Genomic DNA, 20,636 nt, shown 5'->3' with positions numbered 1-20,636 from the left:
CTCTCTACAATAACATAGATCCAGATTTAGTTATTTTTATAACAAATTCCCATAAATATATATACATATAGCCTTGTGAGCACAAGGCAATAAAGATAAGTAGATACTTATCTTTAATAGAAAATACTTATCATTTATAAAAAAAGTTGAAGTTGAAGGTATATCTATAGATATACCTTCTCTGTCTCTGTCCATTTTGCTCTTTTTGGGAGGATCAAAATAAAATTCTACAATTGAATGGCTCTACTGTGTTTTATTCATTGAACATATTATACCTACTTAGTTTTACAATAACATCTTCTTCTAAATGTTGATGTAGAAGAAGATATTATGATATTATGACATATGACTCTTAAACAAACAAGACTTGCAAAACTCAAAGGTCACGTTTAGTTGTATGACGGGCTGGTGAATCTAAAGTTTATAGCCTTTTCCCTAGATTAAAATTTACAATCTGCGCAAGAGGAGCAGTAGCTGGCACATTCCATACTTTTATTTCATTCTCTGCAATATAACAAACGTCATAACCTAACACAAGTTTGACATTGTCACTTCGCGTCGGGCTGTCTCGTCGTATTTGTAGCTCAGCTAGGACGCCGGGTAAGGCTCATAGCTCCGTCGTGCTCCGTTGCGTTGACGGCCCTATACGTACGGATCAACCCAGAAAAACACAAATATTAACAACTGTTGTCGAAAATCAATGTCGGAATTTATAGTGTAAACTATGGAGCACGACGGAGTTGCGACGCAACGCAGCGATGGGGCTGGGCTCTAATATTCGATGACGTAGTAAGTAGTGAGATTGTTTATTGCAGTTTGCTTTTGAGAAGTTGTCGGAACTGAAGGAGGCCGCTCTCGTTGCCTTTCTTATAAAAAATCTCTTTTTCGCATCGCTCCAGCCAGCCCACTAAGTTCGGGTACCTGGAATTGAAACAAAGAATAGAAAATAATATTGTTTATTGCCAAGATATGAAATAGAACAACACAAAACAATAAAAAAGAATCATTAACAAAACAAAATCGTTACAAAAATGTTACTAAACATGAAAGTGGTTTTATACTTTCTTATTATGCGGCAGCTATGTACATACATACAACAAATATTTTATTTTGTGTCCTCCATATTAGGAACCTACCTATTAATATCGTATGTACTAGAGGTAATAACTATATAGCAGATATACATTAATTAAAAATAATTTTCGTAAATGTATGAACGACCAATTTATCCAATGTCAAAAGTCATTGTATTTTTTCAAATTATGCCAAATTGGATTCAACAACTAAACTAGACTAGACAAGATCTTTGAAATGCGATAATTAAAGACGTTGATTAAAGATGAATGGACATCATTTTCATTATCAAGTAAGACAAAGTCGCTTCCCGCTGTCTCTCCTTATTCTTTTAAAATACACAACGATGTCGTATATCGATCCGGGTTTTTTAAATAAATACAGTGATTCAAGAGGAAGGTTTATATGTATATAACGTGTATAATATTACACCCATATGAGGCCGGGGCGGGCTAGCCGTTATTAATAATTTGAGTGTGATTGACTGAATTAGAATGTCGTTCACTTATCTCGTGCCTTAAGAAAACTACTCTCTATCACATGTAAATCTCTTTTCATTTCCTCACTCATTCTTACAGAAAAAGAAATTTCAGAATATAATTTTGAAGTTATCTGCATAAAAAAAATATTAATTAAAAAGGCAATTTACAATTACTTACTTATTGCCGTCAATAGGCAACACTTCATTCATGGAGCTGATGGTGGCAACACAGCATATGTCAGCCAATGTTACTTCTCCACCAACAAGCCACGGACTTGTCAGGAAACTCTCTGTGAAGCCGTACGCTTTCTCAATCTTCTCCAAATTCTCAGGTCGCGGGCTCTTCTCGCCCCAGAAAAATAATGGTTCCTGTAAAAATAATTTTGTTGACTATATTGATATTCGGATTCCATTGTACCGGAAAGCAACTACGCTTAAACAGTTCATGAATTTATTCTGCCGGCTCCACACTGTCGTCGAACAATTTGCCAAACTTTGGCGGATTCGGTATACATTGCTGGTTTTTCATGGCAGTAAATAAAAGCATTCATACGAATTACGCAATGTCGGCTTGTGTCTTGAGTTCGGCGACAGAGTGGAGCTGGTATTATGTTATAATGTCATAACTGTGAGCCTCCCCAAAGAACAATGAAATATGTCCAATCTGCTTATTCCGAAAAATATAATTACGAAAAGTAAGGTAGTTAGGTACCACAGTTCCTCTCAGACTAGGGAACAGGATGCCGGTATCGAAGTGAAGACGTTGATCGACGAGAGCCCTCCTTTTTGGATCATTGGGGTAGAGGGAGTCGTCGGCCCCGTATTTTGCCACCAAATATCCAGCTATTGCGTGGCTGGAAGTATAAATATATAATATTACGTTAAAAATAATCATAAAACTTTGGTCTCTTCCTGACAATACTTAGGCACCTGTCAAAGATTGTCTGTAACCGTATTTTAATAGTACGGTTTAAGGGATAGATCTCCACAGATGCACTTATCTTACATTTAGATAAAATTTACGCAGATTTTGTCTTCAATTAGTAAAAGTGAATCCTTTAAATATTATATATCCATCAGTCATAGCTGCACAGAGGGCAAAGTGTGGGTTTGCATTTTTACTTCTCATCATCGAATCGATTCGTAGTGAGACTCAGCGAACCAATGATATAGCAGTATGGTTGTCGTTGCGTCACAATTTCGCAATGTGATTGGTTTGCTGTGTCTCATTTCGAATCGATTCGATGGTGAGAAGTGCAATGCTAACCCCACACTTCGCCCACTGATCTGTGCAGGTTCCGTGTACAGTCGGAGGTAGAACATTTGTATGGTGCTCATCGCTTGCCACATCCATGTGTATTGAAAAGAGCTGGTACAAGCTGGAACCGGCTTGAATGTGCCATCGCCAAAGAATACTCTCTGGCTATTTTTCGATTTTGCATATTGTTAACTTATATCAGATGCAAACAAAAATATCTTCCGCTCGGGATCTAATTCGAATTCGGCTACCAAAAACTTTTATTATTTTTGGAATTTCCACATCAGCAGATCTTGAATATTGTGTATAATTAACGTTTAAATACTTTTTTCGCATCCTGTGTAACGTATCACGAACCGCTTCAAAAAATCTAACTCACCACCTAACTTCCTAGCACAGGCGGAGCAAGTTTAGTTATTTTAGTGGCTACCTATACTGAGGATGCAAGTACAAAAAGACCATGACTAAAAAAAAATGGTCATACAATATCAAAATATTACCTATCCCACAGCACAAAATCGTCATCTTTCAATGTTGGCACGGTATGTTGAGGATTAATCTGAAACATACATAGATATTATGAACCTACCAAATCGAACATTTGTTATTCAATTTTATTTCGATCCACCATTAGAATATAGTACGTGAAATTAAATTACGTATCAACTAAAAACTATAGGTACTTATATATAAACAAATAAATAAATAAATAAAAATATATTAGGACAAATCACACAGATTGAGCTAGCCCCAAAGTAAATTCGAGACTTGTGTTATAGGATACTAATTCAACGGTACTATATTTTATAACAAATACATATATAGATAAACATCCAAGACCAATCAGAAAAGGATCATTGTCCATCATGACCCGACCGGGTATCGAACCCGGGACCTCTCGGTTCAGAGGCAAGCACTTTACCACTGCGCCACCGAGGTCGTCATATATATAATACTATATAATATTACTAAAAACAAAATAAAATTTACTGTCAGTCACTTTTACAAACTTTTATTTATCTTGCAATATTTATTTGCGTGGAATCATAGCAGATAGCACAGCAGATATCTTAAACCGATTGATCCAATGTTGATGATAGTGCATTATTATGATACGCATGTGATATGTGTAATTTTTGCAAAAAAAATCTAATTGTCTCTGTTGGGCTTGTAATGTAAATCTTGGGTTTCTGACATGATAAGATTCAACGCTGTTTAAATGAGTAGGTATTTGTCAGCATTTCTTCACAGCAATGGTCGTTACGAAAAGCCAGTAGTATAAAGCTTTGTAAGAATCCTACTAATATTAATATAAAAGCGGAAATTTGTGAGGATGAATGTGTGTACTCGTATATATTGTTTGTTACTCTTTCGGGCAAAATCTACTGGACGGATTGTTATGAAATTTGGTACACGGGTAGAATATAACCTGGAATAACACAGAAGGTAATTTTTATCCCGAAATTCCCACGGAAGCAAAGCCCCAGGGGCCCAGCTAGCACTACATCATTTAAAATTTGACGTTAAGACGTTAAAAATGTGCCTATGAACAGATTTTTGAGTGAATACTTAAATTTTCACTGACCTTAACAAAATCATCCTTCAAGTGTTCCCTTTCAAGCAGATTCACATTGACATAATCCACGCCTGGGATGTTCAGCGCTTCTATAGTCATGAATACAGCTCTCACAGGGGGGCTAGCGTCGATTTTGTATAATGTCAACACCATTGTTACTGTTTCTGTAAAACTGACCAAAAAAACATTGCATTTTTGCTCTTAATATGTATAGTGCAGGATTCATTAAAATAATCTAAAGTAGTAGTAAAATAATATTTTTCCATGTAATTAAACACTATGATTTGCTTCAATATATTTTCTACTAGCTGCGCCCCGGGGCTTCGCTACTCTTGTGCATGTGTTATTCCAGGTTATTTTCTTCTACCCGTGTACCAAAATTCATAACAATTAGTCCTGTGGATTTTGCGTGAAAAAGCAACAAACACACATACATCCTCACAAACTTTCGCATTTATATGTATAATATTAGTAGGATTTTGTACTGTCAGTCAGTCGTTGATTGTTGGCAGCGTATTTCACTCATAGTTCACTAGTTGCATGCTCATAATGCGATGTGCACACTAATTCTGTTTTTATTTATACCTAAAGTAAATAATCGTAAACAACAAAAGAAATTTTAAATAATTAAATATACGTGAGACATTTTAAATTTACGTTGCGTTACGAAGCGTGCCTTTTAGGAACGAAAAATAGGTGTAAACTTTAAATTAGTCAAGTATAATAATAAACAAGAATATTTTTTTTTTTTACACTGAAATAACTCTATTAATAATTTGTACATGCTAATCAAAATACGACGGCCAAACTGAAAGTTGAAATTCATCTTCTGGCTCATGCGCATCATTCATTTTGGCGGCAAATTGAAAAATGTCTGTTCTCGTGAAGAGACAATTTTCAATTTGCCACCAAAATGTAAAACAAATGACAAATTCATGAAATAATACTCAATAATATTGGTAAAGAATTCTATTTTCAAAATGTAAAATTATTTTTTTATTATATTAAGTACAAGTGACCAGTTCTTAAAACTTTCACGTGTCACCATCGTATACAGCAATTATGATAATATGACAGCTTCACAAGTAAACTTTGGTGTTTATTTGCGTTGCTAGGTTTCTGGATAGCATATACTATATTATGCTCTCTTCACAATAGGTACAACTCGAAATTGATTGAAAGCGTAACATATAGTATAGTTGACGTTACATTACTAGTATCAACAATAATTCATATTCGAGATTTGTACATATTTGACGAATAAATTAACATAAAACTATTTACGTATAAAAGATTTGACGACCTCAATGGCGCAGTGGTAAAGTGCTTGCCTCTGAACCGAGAGGTCCCAGGTTCGAACCCCAGTCGGGTCATGATGGAAAATGATCTTTTTCTGATTGACCTGGGTCTTGGATGTTTATCTATATATGTATTTGTTATAAAATATAGTATCGTTGAGTTAGTATCCCATAACACAAGTCTCGAACTTACTTTGGGGCTAGCTCAATCTGTGTAATTTGTCCTAATTTATTTATTTATTATAAATTTTCTGCATTGCTTTTTTTTGTATGTATTAATACATACAAAAAAAAAGCAATGCAGAAAATTTATTACAGATAGGTTTTTCGTTTAATGCATTGGGCGATGTCAATAGCAAAAGCTAGACAAAACATTTGTACAATTCATAATTTGCTTGTCTCATTAATTAACGTACCTACGGAACCGACCTTGCAACGGACATGATTGGTAAAAGCGAAAATTTGCAGGCTTTTTATCGTGTTCGATGTCCATGGGTTGTGTTCTTAGATATTATTCAGAATAAGTGTGTTAGTGCTATCACTGATATCAGATTTTATTCAAGACGCCTAAAGACATGACTCCACGCTTAACTATCGACATCTAATGGAAACACACACACACATAATACATCTAATGGATACACACCAGTAATTAAACTGTCAACCAGTGTGCAGGTTTTCTCACGATGTTTTCCTTAACCGAAAGCAAGTGGTGGTCTAAGAGAACGTGTACATACTGATAATTACTGATAATACAGTAAGTCATTACTGATAAATGAATAAAGGCATCTCTGTACCTTACCAAGTAATTTTTTTCTTTTATTTCCATTAATACTGAATATTTAGTAGGTAAATAACATGTGATATTTACCTTTTATCTGCTACTTTTAAATAAATAATAAATATATTAGGACAAATCACACAGATTGAGCTAGCCCCAATATAAGTTCCAGACTTGTGTTATGGGATACTGACTCAACGATACTATATTTTATATGAAATACATATATAGATAAACATCCATGACCCGGATCAATCAGAAAAAGATCATTTTCCATCATGACCCGCCGGGGATCGAACCCAGGACCTCTCGGTTCAGTGGCAAGAACTTTACCACTGCGCCACCGAGGTCGTCAATTTTACATAGGAATATGTGGTATTCGTGACATTTTATACAACAAATAAGTTATAGCGATATCCATGCGTTAAAGAGAGATATAATAAGATAGATAGATAGATAATTCGTTTATTTGATTTGCCACAAACACCAAAGAAACAACAGACTAGTCTTATAATAAAAAAACATAAAATTAAACAAATGGTGTACTGCAGTAAGGGCAAAAGGCCATAACTCAGCGAAACTTTCTGCACCTTAGTACAGAAACACTGATTTTCAGTTATTGCCAGCATTGTAGGTGCTAGTGCTTATCTTAAACTTAACAAGAAGATTTTATTGTGAAATAATAATTTTTAATCTACCTAGTTATTATGCTGGATATTATGGAAATATGTTTCGAATGAGGCAACGAAGAAAGAAATAGAAATAAAAACAGATAAAATACAACCAACCTTTTTATAACTGCAACAGCTATTGATGCGAGCACACTGTATCGCGGTCACTAGTACAATGCTTACAATAGACCGGTTTACGATAAGTGGCACTCCACTGGGAGATTGTATCAATTGTATCACGCCGTTTTGAACCCTAATGTCTTGGTGAAAAGTTTTCAATTTGTCTGTTATCTGATTTCATCATTAATTGACAATAATTTTGATATGTATCAGGCGTATTTTGTTTTTGTAAACCGATTTGACTAGTATAAAATATGTTATTCACAAGTCATTAGATTTTGTATACTATTTAAACAGACTAAAAGCTACACCTGAGCCCACCCACATAAGAAGTGGTACCGCAGTCTTTGGACTTCCTGACATCCTGAATGAATTATTGGGTCAAAGTTGACTTTCCTCAAATTTGGAGTCAGATACTTAGATCCTAATGTGCGCAACAAATAAACTTTTTTTATCCGTCGTCAATGTGGCGGAGGACGAGACGAGTCATGGCTCAAGATCGACTTTTCGTTGTTACGTTGTCAACAATTAATGACAAAGTTTTCTTGTCGACTTCCCGCAAATTTTACTTATTTTTACAATGCATGAAAATGCCTCATCCAATATTATTTTATAAAGGCTATGTTCGATGTAATTACTGAATACATGACCATCAATTTTCAGACAAGACGGCTTAAGTGCAGGCTTTGCATAGAAAAATAATTGGTAGGCTACCTCGACGTAACTTATTTTCAATGACGTTGTTATAATTGACTACCAAACATTGTTTACATAACTGTTTCTTTGTGGACACGGAAAACACATGCCATTAGAATTAAAAAAATATTGTTACTTAATTTAATCTTGTGTTTTTAATATTTTGCTATGAAAATATGAAAAATTCACTTCAAATGGAATAATTCCACTGCTGCTACAGCAATAGCATATATCAGCTAGGTAACCCTTAGTTGCCTCGCCTCGTACGATATTCACGAGAGTAGTCAAATTAGTATAAGTAGGTAACAAATACAAAATAATTTGGAGCCAATTTTAGTGTTAATTTGACTACACACAAAATTCTTGTCAATTCATTTTGGCGCCCTTGGCTTTCCTAACCTCCTCTCTTCTTTGTTTCTTTACCCCACTGTTGGACATAGGCCGCCATTTTTCATCCTACTCTTGATTTTTCTAATACAGACATCTGTGCAATTATGTAATAACTAAAAATAAGACAGGCAGAATACTTTAGAGTTTTGGCAATTTCAGCTATTCGACAACAGATGGCACTAGTCCAGTAAGTTAAACTACTCCACGCTAGATGTCGAAAGGATATATTAATCTAATTATTATAAAAATATATATTATTTGCAAATTCCTTGGAATAAATAACACAGTTTGAGCTGTATTGATAGAGTTTTTAAAGTTTCAATGAATTGTGGAAGATCGGAAAAAAAATGTCCGAAATGTGCCAAGACAGAAAATAGATAGTCGGTTCTTATTTTCTAAGTAATAAGTTTGGTTTAGGTCATTGGTTCATATCACGCTTCAGCATACTGACTAAGATTGCTTATATCTCTCCAAAACACGCCAGTCTGGGTCTAGGAAATGTTTATAGGTCTTATAAGGCAAAGACAAGCACATAACATCCAGTAAAGCCGCTTTTCTCGGTCGATATCACTGATTGTGATATTATGCTGCGCCCTGCACGAAGCCTCATGATAACTGCATAATGCGAATTGTTATGTTGTTATAATATATAAATATACAAAGTTGGCAGCTATATGCGCAATTTGATGGTTCCTACCTAACAGATAAAAAAATTAAAGATGTAGCACCATCTAAGACAGAATTCACCTTACGTTCTGATGAATTGATGATGAATGATGAACTTTTACGTCTTTTTTACTGCACACAGGACTTGCGAGAATATGACAGTTAATTCGACTCACCTTCACATAGGATTTATTAGACTCCATACCAGTTATTACAACATTTATTGCATTAGTCCTAGTGGACGTGCAAAAATTTTACTCACTCAACTACCTACGTAACTTGATTATTTAGAGCCAAAGCGTAGCGGACAAATTTTTAAATTCGAGAGCGTGGCGGATCTAGAACCTAACGACTGGGTCCAAAACAATTTTACAGCCCGTAAAAATAACATTCCAGCTATATCATGCAAGGGCCATAAAATTCACACAATATGAGCAAAGGACGCGTAAGAAAGTAATTTATATCGTGTTGAAAAAGGTGCTAATGTATTTTTATTTATAGAATGGTGTTACAGGGAGTGAGATTTAATGTCTTTATTTTTAATATAAAGGCGTGTAAAATAACAATTTTGTGACAAGCTAAAATATTGTTTTGTCGCAAAAGTCACGTCAGGTGTCTTTAGGTGACACATACTCGAAAATAAAAAAGAATGTAAAGGTACGAGTATTATTGCATTACTCACATATACTCAAAAACATGTAATATGAGCATAATTTAATTTTAAAAAATAAAAATGTATTATTTTGAATGTTTTTATTACAATTTAAAATTTAATTTCAGTCATCGTGTTTCCGTATCAGATGTATTTGATCCAGACTGTGCCGCTTTGATTTCATAATCTGAAACTATAGCACTGATTTGTTTCTTGGCTTTAGCTTTATACAACTGAGGTAGGTTCCTCAGAACTTCTGCAATATGGCGGCAAAATAAGTCCACGTCATCTTCTCTCTTTCTCACATCAACCCTTTCAACGTTTTCGTCTCTCTCTATTCTGTCATAATCAGATTTATTTTTCAGTTTTTTGAATGGTGGCGGCGATTCCCTTTCTTCCACCTCTTTTTTGATTTTGTGGTTTCTTATTGGTGTGTCACTGTCATCGTTGTCAAAATTATTTTCGTCAATAAACTCATAGTTTGTTATGTATGTCTCTTGACTCGTGTCGTCATTGTCTTCGTCAATTTGCACCTCTGGTTCCGTAGACGCTGATTGATAGTTGTCCAAAAAAGACATCAATTGGTGACGTTTACTTTTGGAGTTCCTCGGTGGGACCGCGTCGCCCTTAAATCTCCTCTTGTACCGGGTGTAGCCGTCTCTAATGAATTTCCATTTTTTCTTACATTCTTCGACTGTAACAGAAATTGAATTTGAGAAAATCTGAATTTTATTTCAAGCATGAATGGGCCTCCACCGACAAGAACGTTTTCAAATGCTTGATGATGAGATTAAAATAAATATTTTTTATGAATAAAGGTTTTGGTCGCTGCTTTGCGATATAATTATTAGTCTATCTAATTAAACTAAAACTAAAAAAAATTATAGAGTAATCTATTGGAATATATAATAGGTTAGATACCTATTTTAGAATCTCCAAAAATGCGCAGCTAAACTATATTTTGCTTTAAAATTACCTAGCTATCTTATTGTTCAGTTATTATCAAATTGTACTTAGTAACCAAAGTACCTACAATGAAATCGAGCATTCATAACGTATCCATACAAATCATAGTGTCCTTTTACCCTTCGCATAACATTAAGTAGGGTAGGTTTAGTATCTTTACTATGTCACTATGATATCTGTCAATAGGTCTTATCACACGTTAATAAGAGCTACAATTCGAAAGCAATTTCGGTTAACGTTAGCAGAATCGACAACATACGATACAACAATACACGCCAGCTGCCGACACGCGCACAGACAAACATCTGTTCCTTACTTGTCACTCCACATCATTCGAAACTAGTTGAGTCGGCCGTGCCCCTCTTGCTATAAAGACCTAGCCTAGGTACATAGTTAACAAAGTATTTAGTTGCGTGTTTTATTCCATACAAAGTTTACCGACACTTAGAGCTATCTAAGGAAATAGTCTATAATTATTAACAAATCTATTTTCAATTATAAAACTGTTTAGCTGCAGGTACATGGACCTATCAAAATTCATTGCTCATTAGCCGTTGTTGCGCGATATAAAGGTTGACGTGCACGGACAACATGTCATGCAGTTGACTGTAGCTAAGTAGATGATAAATTCAACCCACATTATCACAAATTCAGACTGTCTAGAAAGATTATTCAAGGTTAACTCACCGGGTTTGTTTAATGTCTTTGCTACAGTTTGCCAAGTTGATTCCTTAACATAGAGGTTGTGGTATCCCTCGTCATTTGTGTCGTATAATAGTGGGTGCTCAGAAACCAACTTAATTAACTCCCTTTCTTCGGAGTCGGTGAAGGCCATTGGGACGTGCGGTCTGCCGTCGAGGATACGGGGTGACTGAGCGGAGCGAGCGGCAGTGCGGCGCGGCGGGGCGACGCGACGCGGCACGTGACCGCCGCTGTGGAGGGGCGGCAGCAAGCTGCTAGCGACGCGTCGCCGTCGCGACGAATTTGAATTTGGAATAAATAACATATTTTCTTCAGATAACCAAGACCTATTAGACTCACAATTAACATTTCAAAATCACCAAAAATCATGTACCATAAAATTAGCTTTAAAATAACTTATATTATAGAACTTATAAAATGAAAATATCTAAAGAACCCAGAAGCAAGGTACCCATTATATAGGCAGCATTCCCGATTTACAATTTGGAAATTGATAATGGAGTCAGTAAAATTCCTGTAATTTCCTGTTACCTTTCTTACAATTAAGACTTAAAGTACTGTGTGTTAGGAAACACTGTACTTACTGTATAGTGATCTAAAACATTAGTTACTTACGTAACTTAGCGCACGATACTGTCTTGGGTTGGACGGGACTGCTTTGATGTGAATTTAAAAGAAAAATCACAAATTAATGATGTTTACAAATACATATCCGTTTTATTTTTTGTCATAATGTAATGGTATGTACTTTTCAAACTTGCAGTAACTTATTATTTTCCATCTATATAACATTTTTTAGGTATTTAAACATACTTAATGGTGTGGTTTTAATTATTTGTTCTAGTTTCATATATTTTTTAATACAGAAGAAATATGAACAGAGTTATAATTTAAAGTTGAAAATATACATTATACTCTTTAAACTTAAAGAACGGGACAGACGTAATTCGTAAAACGTGATCTTATTATAAAGCGCTCACGCAGAGCAGCGCACCAAGTACTAGAAAAAAACTCAAATATGATTTTAAATCTACACCTTCTAAAGTAAAATACTTATTAAACATAAAAGTTATTTTCCAAAAAGTCTATTTTAATTTATTTTCCTGTCAAATAATGAGACCGGTAAGATTGATTGTGTAACAAGGAAAAACGGAGTTTACCTGTTTTCTGAATATTTTAGTGCAAGAAAATAGCCTTGAGTTCCCGTAACATTCAAAGCAAAGACTTAAGGTTTTCAAAGCTTTGACACTTCGGTCCCAGGTCACAGAATTACCTGAAATCGTTGGAATTGATGTTATTTTTCACTCTAATTCATTATTTCTCTCTTTCTAACATTCTCCTATCTCTTTCATAGGCATTATTTCTTACAGTGTACATTCCCACATAAATAAACTGAACTTTATGTGAAACAAATTGATTCGCTTGATTTAAAGTAGCATTTAATCTAGCTACATACATACATATTATGTGTTTATAAATATACGACTTAACTTTATCTCACATTACATTTAATCGGGACTTCATGTTAATAGTTAAATGTAATATTTTTTATTAGGTTTTTTCGAATCTGAGTGACTACGTCTACTGGCCGTAGAAAGCTGGAATGTCCTTGGGGAGTGCAGGAAAGCACTAAGAAAAAGATTTTCAAAATTCCTACATGAATGAGAAAAGGGTAACACATGGGACCATGGCTGTAAAGACGAGAGTATATCTAGTAACGAATATTTTTACTTCACATATACATATCTGAGTCTGAGGGCCTGTGATAAATCAACGTCGTCGACACAAATCGTTGAATCATTGCCCTCAGGAAACACTTTCCCGGTAGTGTCAAAGGGTTAGATTATAAATGGATGCAAATCCGAATTTATTCCTTCGAGTTTTCCAATTTCGAGGTGAATACGGATAAAATATCTATGGTAACATAATTATTCAACTAGTTTCACTTCAGTCTCAGTTCTTTTGAGATAAAATTAAATAATTGCATGGGTGATAAATATCACCCACCTATGCAATTTATTTATCACTCCAGAAGAATCAAATATATTTTCGTTTGATGCACTTGCACTGTGCAATGGATACCTAGTTATTGAAGTGCTGTCATTAGGTTTGAATCATGGTTTTAATATTAATTTATCTACATATTTAACTGTCCTTCTGATGTACGATTCTGTCCAACGCCGAATTTGTCCAATTCAGATTCAGACGTACACCGTAGGTTTGAATTAAACTCTGTGTCTTATGTCCTGCAGAATTCAGCATATTTATTTTTTATTTTAATCATTACCTTTATAAACAAAGTCCTCTACCGCATATGTCTGTCTGTTCGCGATAAACTCAAAAACCACTGCACGGATTTTCATGGTGTTTACACCAATAGATAATGTGATTCCTGAAGAAGGTTGAGGTGTACAATTTATTATGTTTTTACCCGAGCGAAGCCGGGACGGGCTGCTAGTGTATTAGTAAATTACAAATATTTAAGTAGATTATTTTCTTTTATCAGTATTGTAAGTGCCCTTTTACCAAATTTCACGATTCTTAGTCAACGGAGAAATGTTTAGATTTTATATCTTTTGTTGCATTGCAAAATATGCTACATGAACAATCATATTATGTTTTAAGTGCGTTAACATAAGATTGTTTTTCAGTTGAAAGAGATCACATTTATACAGGGTCGTATAAATATTTGTTATTTCTTCCCCATTTCCTTTCTGCTTCAATTCCTGACCTCAGTCAGAATATTACAGTTTAAAGTTTTTTATAATTGTAAAACATACAACAAACTCACACTATAAACATAAAAATGACACAATGTAGCAATACGATAATAAACGATTTATTTGCCCTAGATAAGACGTAAGAGGAAAAGCAAAAAGTAAGGAGGTATTTTTTTTTATTAAACTGATGGATCTGGAATGAATGGAATGGAATGAATGATTATAGCAGGAGAGGAAACCATTAATGCTGTTGCTAATTCAGATAATTGCAAACGTAGCAAATAAATTATATAATAATTATTTTTGTTTAGAGTACGCAAATCTTCTGCTATATCATAAAAACCCTTTTCAAAATATTTATTTAAGGTATTTGATTGTAAACTAATGGCCGTAAATATAAATATTTTTTTAATGTGCTTAAGTATCTGAAAATTTTGTTAATTTGACATTATTTGTATTGCTCTCAGAGCATACAATACACATGCCTTTTGTGAGACAGTTGAGACAAACATCAAGGTAGACAAATATATGTAAATAATTAATAGGTATAGCGAGAAATTTGAATAGGTACTCTTTGACACTTGTAACGTTTTAGCAAACGGCACTTCAAGCATTCTCTTCAACGACCTATATTTGTAAGACGCGACTTACCCAGTACTATTTTGGACAAAATTCTTCGGTTTTGTTGCACCACTCAATTTTGAGATTAACTTTAACCTGCTAGAAAATAATGAAAGTATGCCATTTTGTCTAAACGGCGGTCCGCAGATTAAAATCAATGTCAAAATTTGACTATGGGGTGTACCTATAGTGAATTTTACATTAATTACTTTGAAGACAACAAATACTGAGTTTGAAAACATCATATATATCTAAATAATAGATGAAAATGTGTGGAGGAATTCGGAGTGGAAATAAATAATAATATGTTATTTTTTTATGTTTTTTCCTCAATTTACATTTGATTGACATCAACAACTCGGTTGCCTATACTATTTTCAATAGACAAAATTAGGACGGCCAACGTCTGCATTGACCGACCGTGTAAGTATGGCTGCCTACTGATGACTTTTTTGAAAATGAGTTTTTACCAAATGTTTACTGATTCAAAATTGTTTACAACATCTTAAATGTATAGGTAAAACAGGCTGAAAAAATAACTTATCTCTATATTCTTGACGGCAAATAATTTACGGGCCGAAGGTCTCAACCCCAAATGGCTTAAATATGTAGAAATTTTCGATATTAAAATATTTGTGCTATTTAATCATTAATAACAGTATACATATACACCTGGAGATCAAGTATGTTTGTATGTATGTACATACAAACACACTTGATCTCCTTGTGAGTAAACACGAAGGGAAACGGAAATAGCATCTGTTCCTCATACTGAAACAGGTAGGTATAATGTTTTAGAAAAACTTGTTTTATTCATTTTAACAACACTTGTGCGTGCAAGTATTTCTATGTAATTAAGTATGGCACAAGGATTTAAATTAATGTGATAATTAAGGAATTTCACATAGAATACTTTTTTAAATAAACTAAATATAATAATAGTTATTGTTTTTGATTGATATGAGAAACCGGGAACCAAATATAAAAAGTTTGGAGCTACTTTATATTTCACTTCGTGTCCAAATCGTTTCACACGTCTATCCTATTTTTGAACCTTACGCCATCTTAATTTCTAGCTCTATCTCTCTCTAACCTTATCTCTCTCTCTCTCTCTTCCTAATGTTGTCATCCTAAAGATATGGTTTGTGTTCCACATCTATGCTCAACCAGCTTTCGACCGCGGCTTCGCCCGCGTGAGCTTCTCTGCGAACGTGGAACAAACATTATTTTCATTCAAACTTTCATCTCCCATTATAGTCATTTCGGGGTTGATTCGGTGGTCTTAAATTAAAATTAAAAATTAAAATTAGGTACTTATTTCTCAAAATATTATTAAACATAATTTATACATTGAGATTTTCTTATAAGCAAAAATATGCTTGCGTTAGAAAACCTCGCTCTTCTATCATTCATTATTAGATATTATCCTAATACAATATCAACATAAAATACAAATACAAAATTTATTACAAAGTTATTTTTTTTCTCAAACATGTAACAAAATCAAAATGGAAATTATAAATTTATTTAGTTCACATCAGCCCTACGAACATATCTTGGGTTCCAGTGACCACTAAATTATTGGCCACCACTGATTAACATCTTTATTAATTACTGGACCGGTGTACCATACCTTCTGTCTCATCATAAACTTTAGATTGTAGCCAATCAGTAACAATGGATTTACAGCAGTAAGAAGTTTGAATATATATGCCCACATATCTATCTATCAGGTTATATAAATGGGATGATTGATTCAGAAACTGTGTGAACAGCTCTTTAAATCTTAGGTCTTTAACTACATGCATACTAAATTTCATTAAAATAGGACACGGCTAACTGTGAAAGCGGAACAGATAGACTTTCGCATTTATAATTAATAATAATTTTAATATCAGTATGGATTACATACGCAACTATGTCTGTACTTAAGTGTAGTCGAATGGAATAAAGCTTTTGCTAAGATGTTTGTTTTGGACACTAGATTACATAGCACAAACAATAATACTTAATTTACAAATAAACATTCTTATTAGTTTATGTATTTTTCCTTTCTTTGAATCAGATAGATAAACTCCTCAATAAGTCACGTGTAGACCATCAGATACTTTATCAGAAAGCGGCACAGGCCCCTAAGTTTTTGATCTATCAATCGAATTTATAGTAACCACAATTGTGAATATTTGTGGCGTTCACAACAATAGTAGGAAAGACAACTTTGAGGTATGAAATTTACGCTGGCACTTGGAATCCTTATTAAAGTAATTTGGAACTCCAACCTGATACTTTGGTGCGATTGTACCAAAGCCGGGGGCCTCTCTTTTGGAAATTTATGTATTTTATAATTGCAACTGGGAAATTTGTAGGAAAGGTACCCAATGTAAGTTGTGTACGCTTATAGTAAAATGTGGCATGTCTTTTTAAAACAATACTTCAATTGGTTTGTAAAAAATACAATTGCATTACCGTGCAGAGTAATTTTTTATGTCAAGAAGAAAACAATGAATTTGGTGTGTTTAAATGTTGTAAAATATAAATAATATAATATTAATTATGTGATAAGACACGCAATGTGATATTTAATACCCTCTTTTTGAAAGTTTTGACGTCGCTGATTCGTTTTTACTGCAGAATACTGATGAACACTGCGTGACAGCTGCTACTTATTCAACTTAGGTCGACTTGGGCTATCTAGGAATCCGAGTGGCGCGGCCTGAATTTCCCTTTTGTTTTGGCGGAGGGATTAGCCCAGTATGGCCTCCCCAGTCCAGCAGTACTTGATGATTCGAATTTATGAAAGCCAGAAAGAAATGGAACCATCATCATCATATATTAGAAAAGAACAGGCATAACTTATAGGGGCGCGTTCAATTCTTGTTTAATCCCATTTGTTACTTTTGGTTAAGTGAAAACTTATTTCGCCATTTTGCAATGCATAATATTGTGGGAAAGTTGTAACCGAGAAAGTAATTATTTTAACATATTTTGAATGGCAATTACAAAGACGCAGTTTGGGTTTGACAAACATAATTAACATATGCAAATTGTACACGTGTCAGAATGATAATGGGGGACTATTTGTTCCTTGTTCAAGGCATTAGGGCTACGACGCACTGCAAATATTTCACGTGGAAATTCATCCGCAAATTCCAAGCTATACAACATTATATTGCTTTGCTCAGAGGTGGTGTATGCCAAGAAAAATACTTTTTTGCCTTATATTCTCGAAAATATGAAATAATACCCGTAATACTAATATTATAAATGCGGAAGTCTTGTCTGTTCCTTGAAAATATAATTATGCTCTCAGTACTATTGTATGCTGAAGAACTCGCGGGTATATTAAATTCATCGTAGCCCCACTCCTTCGTGTCGACTTGACTAATTACACTATAGATAGTGTTGACCAATATTTGATCACGCCAAATCGCATATTTCACTTTCCAATAATTAAATTCCAAGCAAGTAGCTCCAAGTCAACTTTTGGATAAATTCAAGTAACATCCATCGCACTATGAAAAAATTGCTTAATGACAAGATTTCCTACAAAATGTACAGGCAAAAATATTGTTTTATATTCATATATTTCCCTTAGGCGAATAGAAACAAAATACTTGCAGCAATACATCGATATTACGTCGCTTAAATAATAACAAAAACTGTAGGGACAGCTCGGCTAATAATGAAAAAAAAAAAGGGTTGCACTCCGGGAGTGCCAGCAGAAATTAAAACTTGAATATTGACGTTGTGCATTTATGACGTCTAATGAATTTTCGATTAGGTCACTGACGCGAGTTTTTTTGCCCATCACAAAAAGTGCACAACGCCGCTAAAGACGTTTTCACTTCAAAAATAAAAATAATGGCTACCTATTATGTTTTCCCGATTACATTTGTACTTAAACAGCAGTGCGATGTTGCCCTTATAAACTGAATTCGAATGTTCCTGTTGTTTCTGATATCTTTACATTATTCAGAGATATTCCCACCTACGCTGTAAAGGTTATTAATAGGACTTTCATTGAAATTAATAGGGTATATCATCATAACCTAATGGATGGTTACTTTAAATTACTGTTAGGTATTAGTTATAATCCACGCAATTTAAAGTGTAATTTTAGTTTGTCTTGATGACAAATGGTCCCTCTTTGCTGTCTGTCATTCTTTACTTGTTCGTATCATACTGTATTGTACAAAACTGCGTTCGTTTACTTTTTAATAAATCATTTCTAATTGTCTCAAACCTGGTGTCTTTTGTCCTAAATCCTTCAGGTGTTTTCTTGAAAGGAAAAGGTTTTTAATTTTATATATTACACGTTAACTAGCTAGTTTCAGTAAATATATATTATAAATATATATTGTTATTATAAAGTACAAGATTGATAAAATTCGCCCCTGAAAGGACTTCTGTTTTAAACTGAAAATAAAAGTGAAAAGTTTGTAAAGAAGGAAGAAAAATGAGGACATTTGTGCTTAGGGACGTCGTCCACAGAACATTCATTTATAATATAAATATACTTATACAAACTACCAGACTTTTCTATCAGTCCCGGTAGTTTGATTCCCAGATGTCTATTGTTTTTTAGTTTTGGTGTGTCTCTTTTAATTTTTACTAGAGTCTCGGTAAAACCGTTACAAATTATACACTTAAACCTTCCTCTTGAATTTATTTATTTAAAAAACCCGCATTAAAATCTGTCTCGTAGTTTTAAAAAATCGAAGCACATATATAGGGCAGGGACAGTCAGACAGCGGACTTAATTTTATACTGTGCAGTAATTATGAAGGGGTTTCCGATTGGTAAATAAATGAAGTCACGTTGCGAGAATTGGGGTGAACTTAAGTATACTTGATAAGTAACCTACAAATGATTGTAATGTTCTATTTCAATTAAATTTTACTCGAGCTAGGATTATTAAAAATTATATATAGAAATATATATAAAATAAATATGTACATAATTTTATATAAACATATATGAAGCTCGTAGATGAGGTTTGTTCGTTTGAAATGGTTCTTTATTGGCATATTTTCTCATGTCATGAAAATAATACTAGATTTATTATAATATTTAGTCCTTAGAAATATCTCAGTAAGTGATGACGCTAAATTTATCGATAGAAATAAGAAAGAGTAAGGTTTTGAACTTTTCCAATATCGCTAGCATTTTTCAAGAACTCTTCACGGCATTGGTTGGAAAAGAGCGAGAATTTTGTCCAATCAGGTCACTTATAGAAGAACATTTTTAGGCCAATCACAATGCCTTTGCAAGACAAGATAATAAATTCAACAATACAATATAAAAAAAAAGTACACGTATTATTAAAGCTTTATTTTCCAATATAAATTTAAATGAATGAAATAAGGCTGAATATGTTGACCTAATAACAAGGAGTCCCAGTTTTAGCCTTCTTATAAGAGGTGCTTTAGAATGCAACGTCGAACAAAATGCCCCTTGAACTGGACCTAGATATTTAACACATAGATAAAATAATAAATGGTTCTTGACTCCCAACTATATTAGTATATACATATACTATGTATATTGTAATTTGTGATAAGATTAAGTATATAAATCTGCCTTATTATGATATCCAACACTTATTTATAGAACACAATTTTACACCCATCTGTATGATATGTTACTCTTAGGCTATATGATAATTTATCAGATAGCGGTGAAACAGGCCCCAAGTTTTCTGGGCATTTTTCACCGCTGTGTCCTACAAAGAAGCGACTGGCAAGAAATGACGCAGAATAGGAAAGAGTGGAAAATTCTGAGAAAGAAGGTACCGGAGGCCAAGATCCTCTTTGGGTCGCTAAACCAGGGAATAAGTTTTCTGCGAGCAGCAACAAGAACAGACGCCTAAGGGATTCAAAAATTGACCCACTGTTTGAATCCTTAACGAGTCTGCTTGATGTTAAATCGATGTGCGACATCTATTCTGGGTTTTGCAGGTCTATT

At 33.9% G+C, this 20,636-nt stretch overlaps 2 protein-coding genes across 3 annotated transcripts; both read right to left on the bottom strand.

The window, feature by feature from the left end:
• Positions 1-233: 233 nt before the first annotated feature.
• On the bottom strand, positions 234-7,409 carry LOC128678237 (glutathione S-transferase 1). 2 transcript variants are annotated; one of them, XM_053759645.1, is made up of 6 exons: positions 7,257-7,409; positions 4,399-4,553; positions 3,314-3,372; positions 2,268-2,409; positions 1,734-1,924; positions 234-921 (listed from the first exon to the last, which is right to left on the bottom strand). In XM_053759645.1, the coding sequence occupies exons 2-6, from the start codon at positions 4,540-4,542 to the stop codon at positions 807-809; spliced, it is 651 nt and encodes a 216-aa protein (XP_053615620.1). In that variant the 5' UTR covers positions 4,543-4,553; positions 7,257-7,409; the 3' UTR covers positions 234-806. The 2 variants fall into 2 exon arrangements, with proteins under 2 accessions (XP_053615620.1, XP_053615619.1); XM_053759644.1 differs by having other exon boundaries at positions 4,399-4,561; positions 7,257-7,399.
• Positions 7,410-9,749: 2,340 nt separating this feature from the next.
• Positions 9,750-11,518, bottom strand: LOC128678150 (uncharacterized). The gene is made up of 2 exons (XM_053759496.2): positions 11,317-11,518; positions 9,750-10,357 (listed from the first exon to the last, which is right to left on the bottom strand). The coding sequence occupies exons 1-2, from the start codon at positions 11,462-11,464 to the stop codon at positions 9,792-9,794; spliced, it is 714 nt and encodes a 237-aa protein (XP_053615471.1). The 5' UTR covers positions 11,465-11,518; the 3' UTR covers positions 9,750-9,791.
• Positions 11,519-20,636: the final 9,118 nt, after the last annotated feature.

The sequence above is a fragment of the Plodia interpunctella genome, chromosome 19 (genome assembly GCF_027563975.2).
Source record: "Plodia interpunctella isolate USDA-ARS_2022_Savannah chromosome 19, ilPloInte3.2, whole genome shotgun sequence".
Classification (NCBI taxonomy): Eukaryota; Metazoa; Arthropoda; class Insecta; order Lepidoptera; family Pyralidae; genus Plodia; species Plodia interpunctella.
This window is presented reverse-complemented; position numbering and strand designations above follow the sequence as displayed.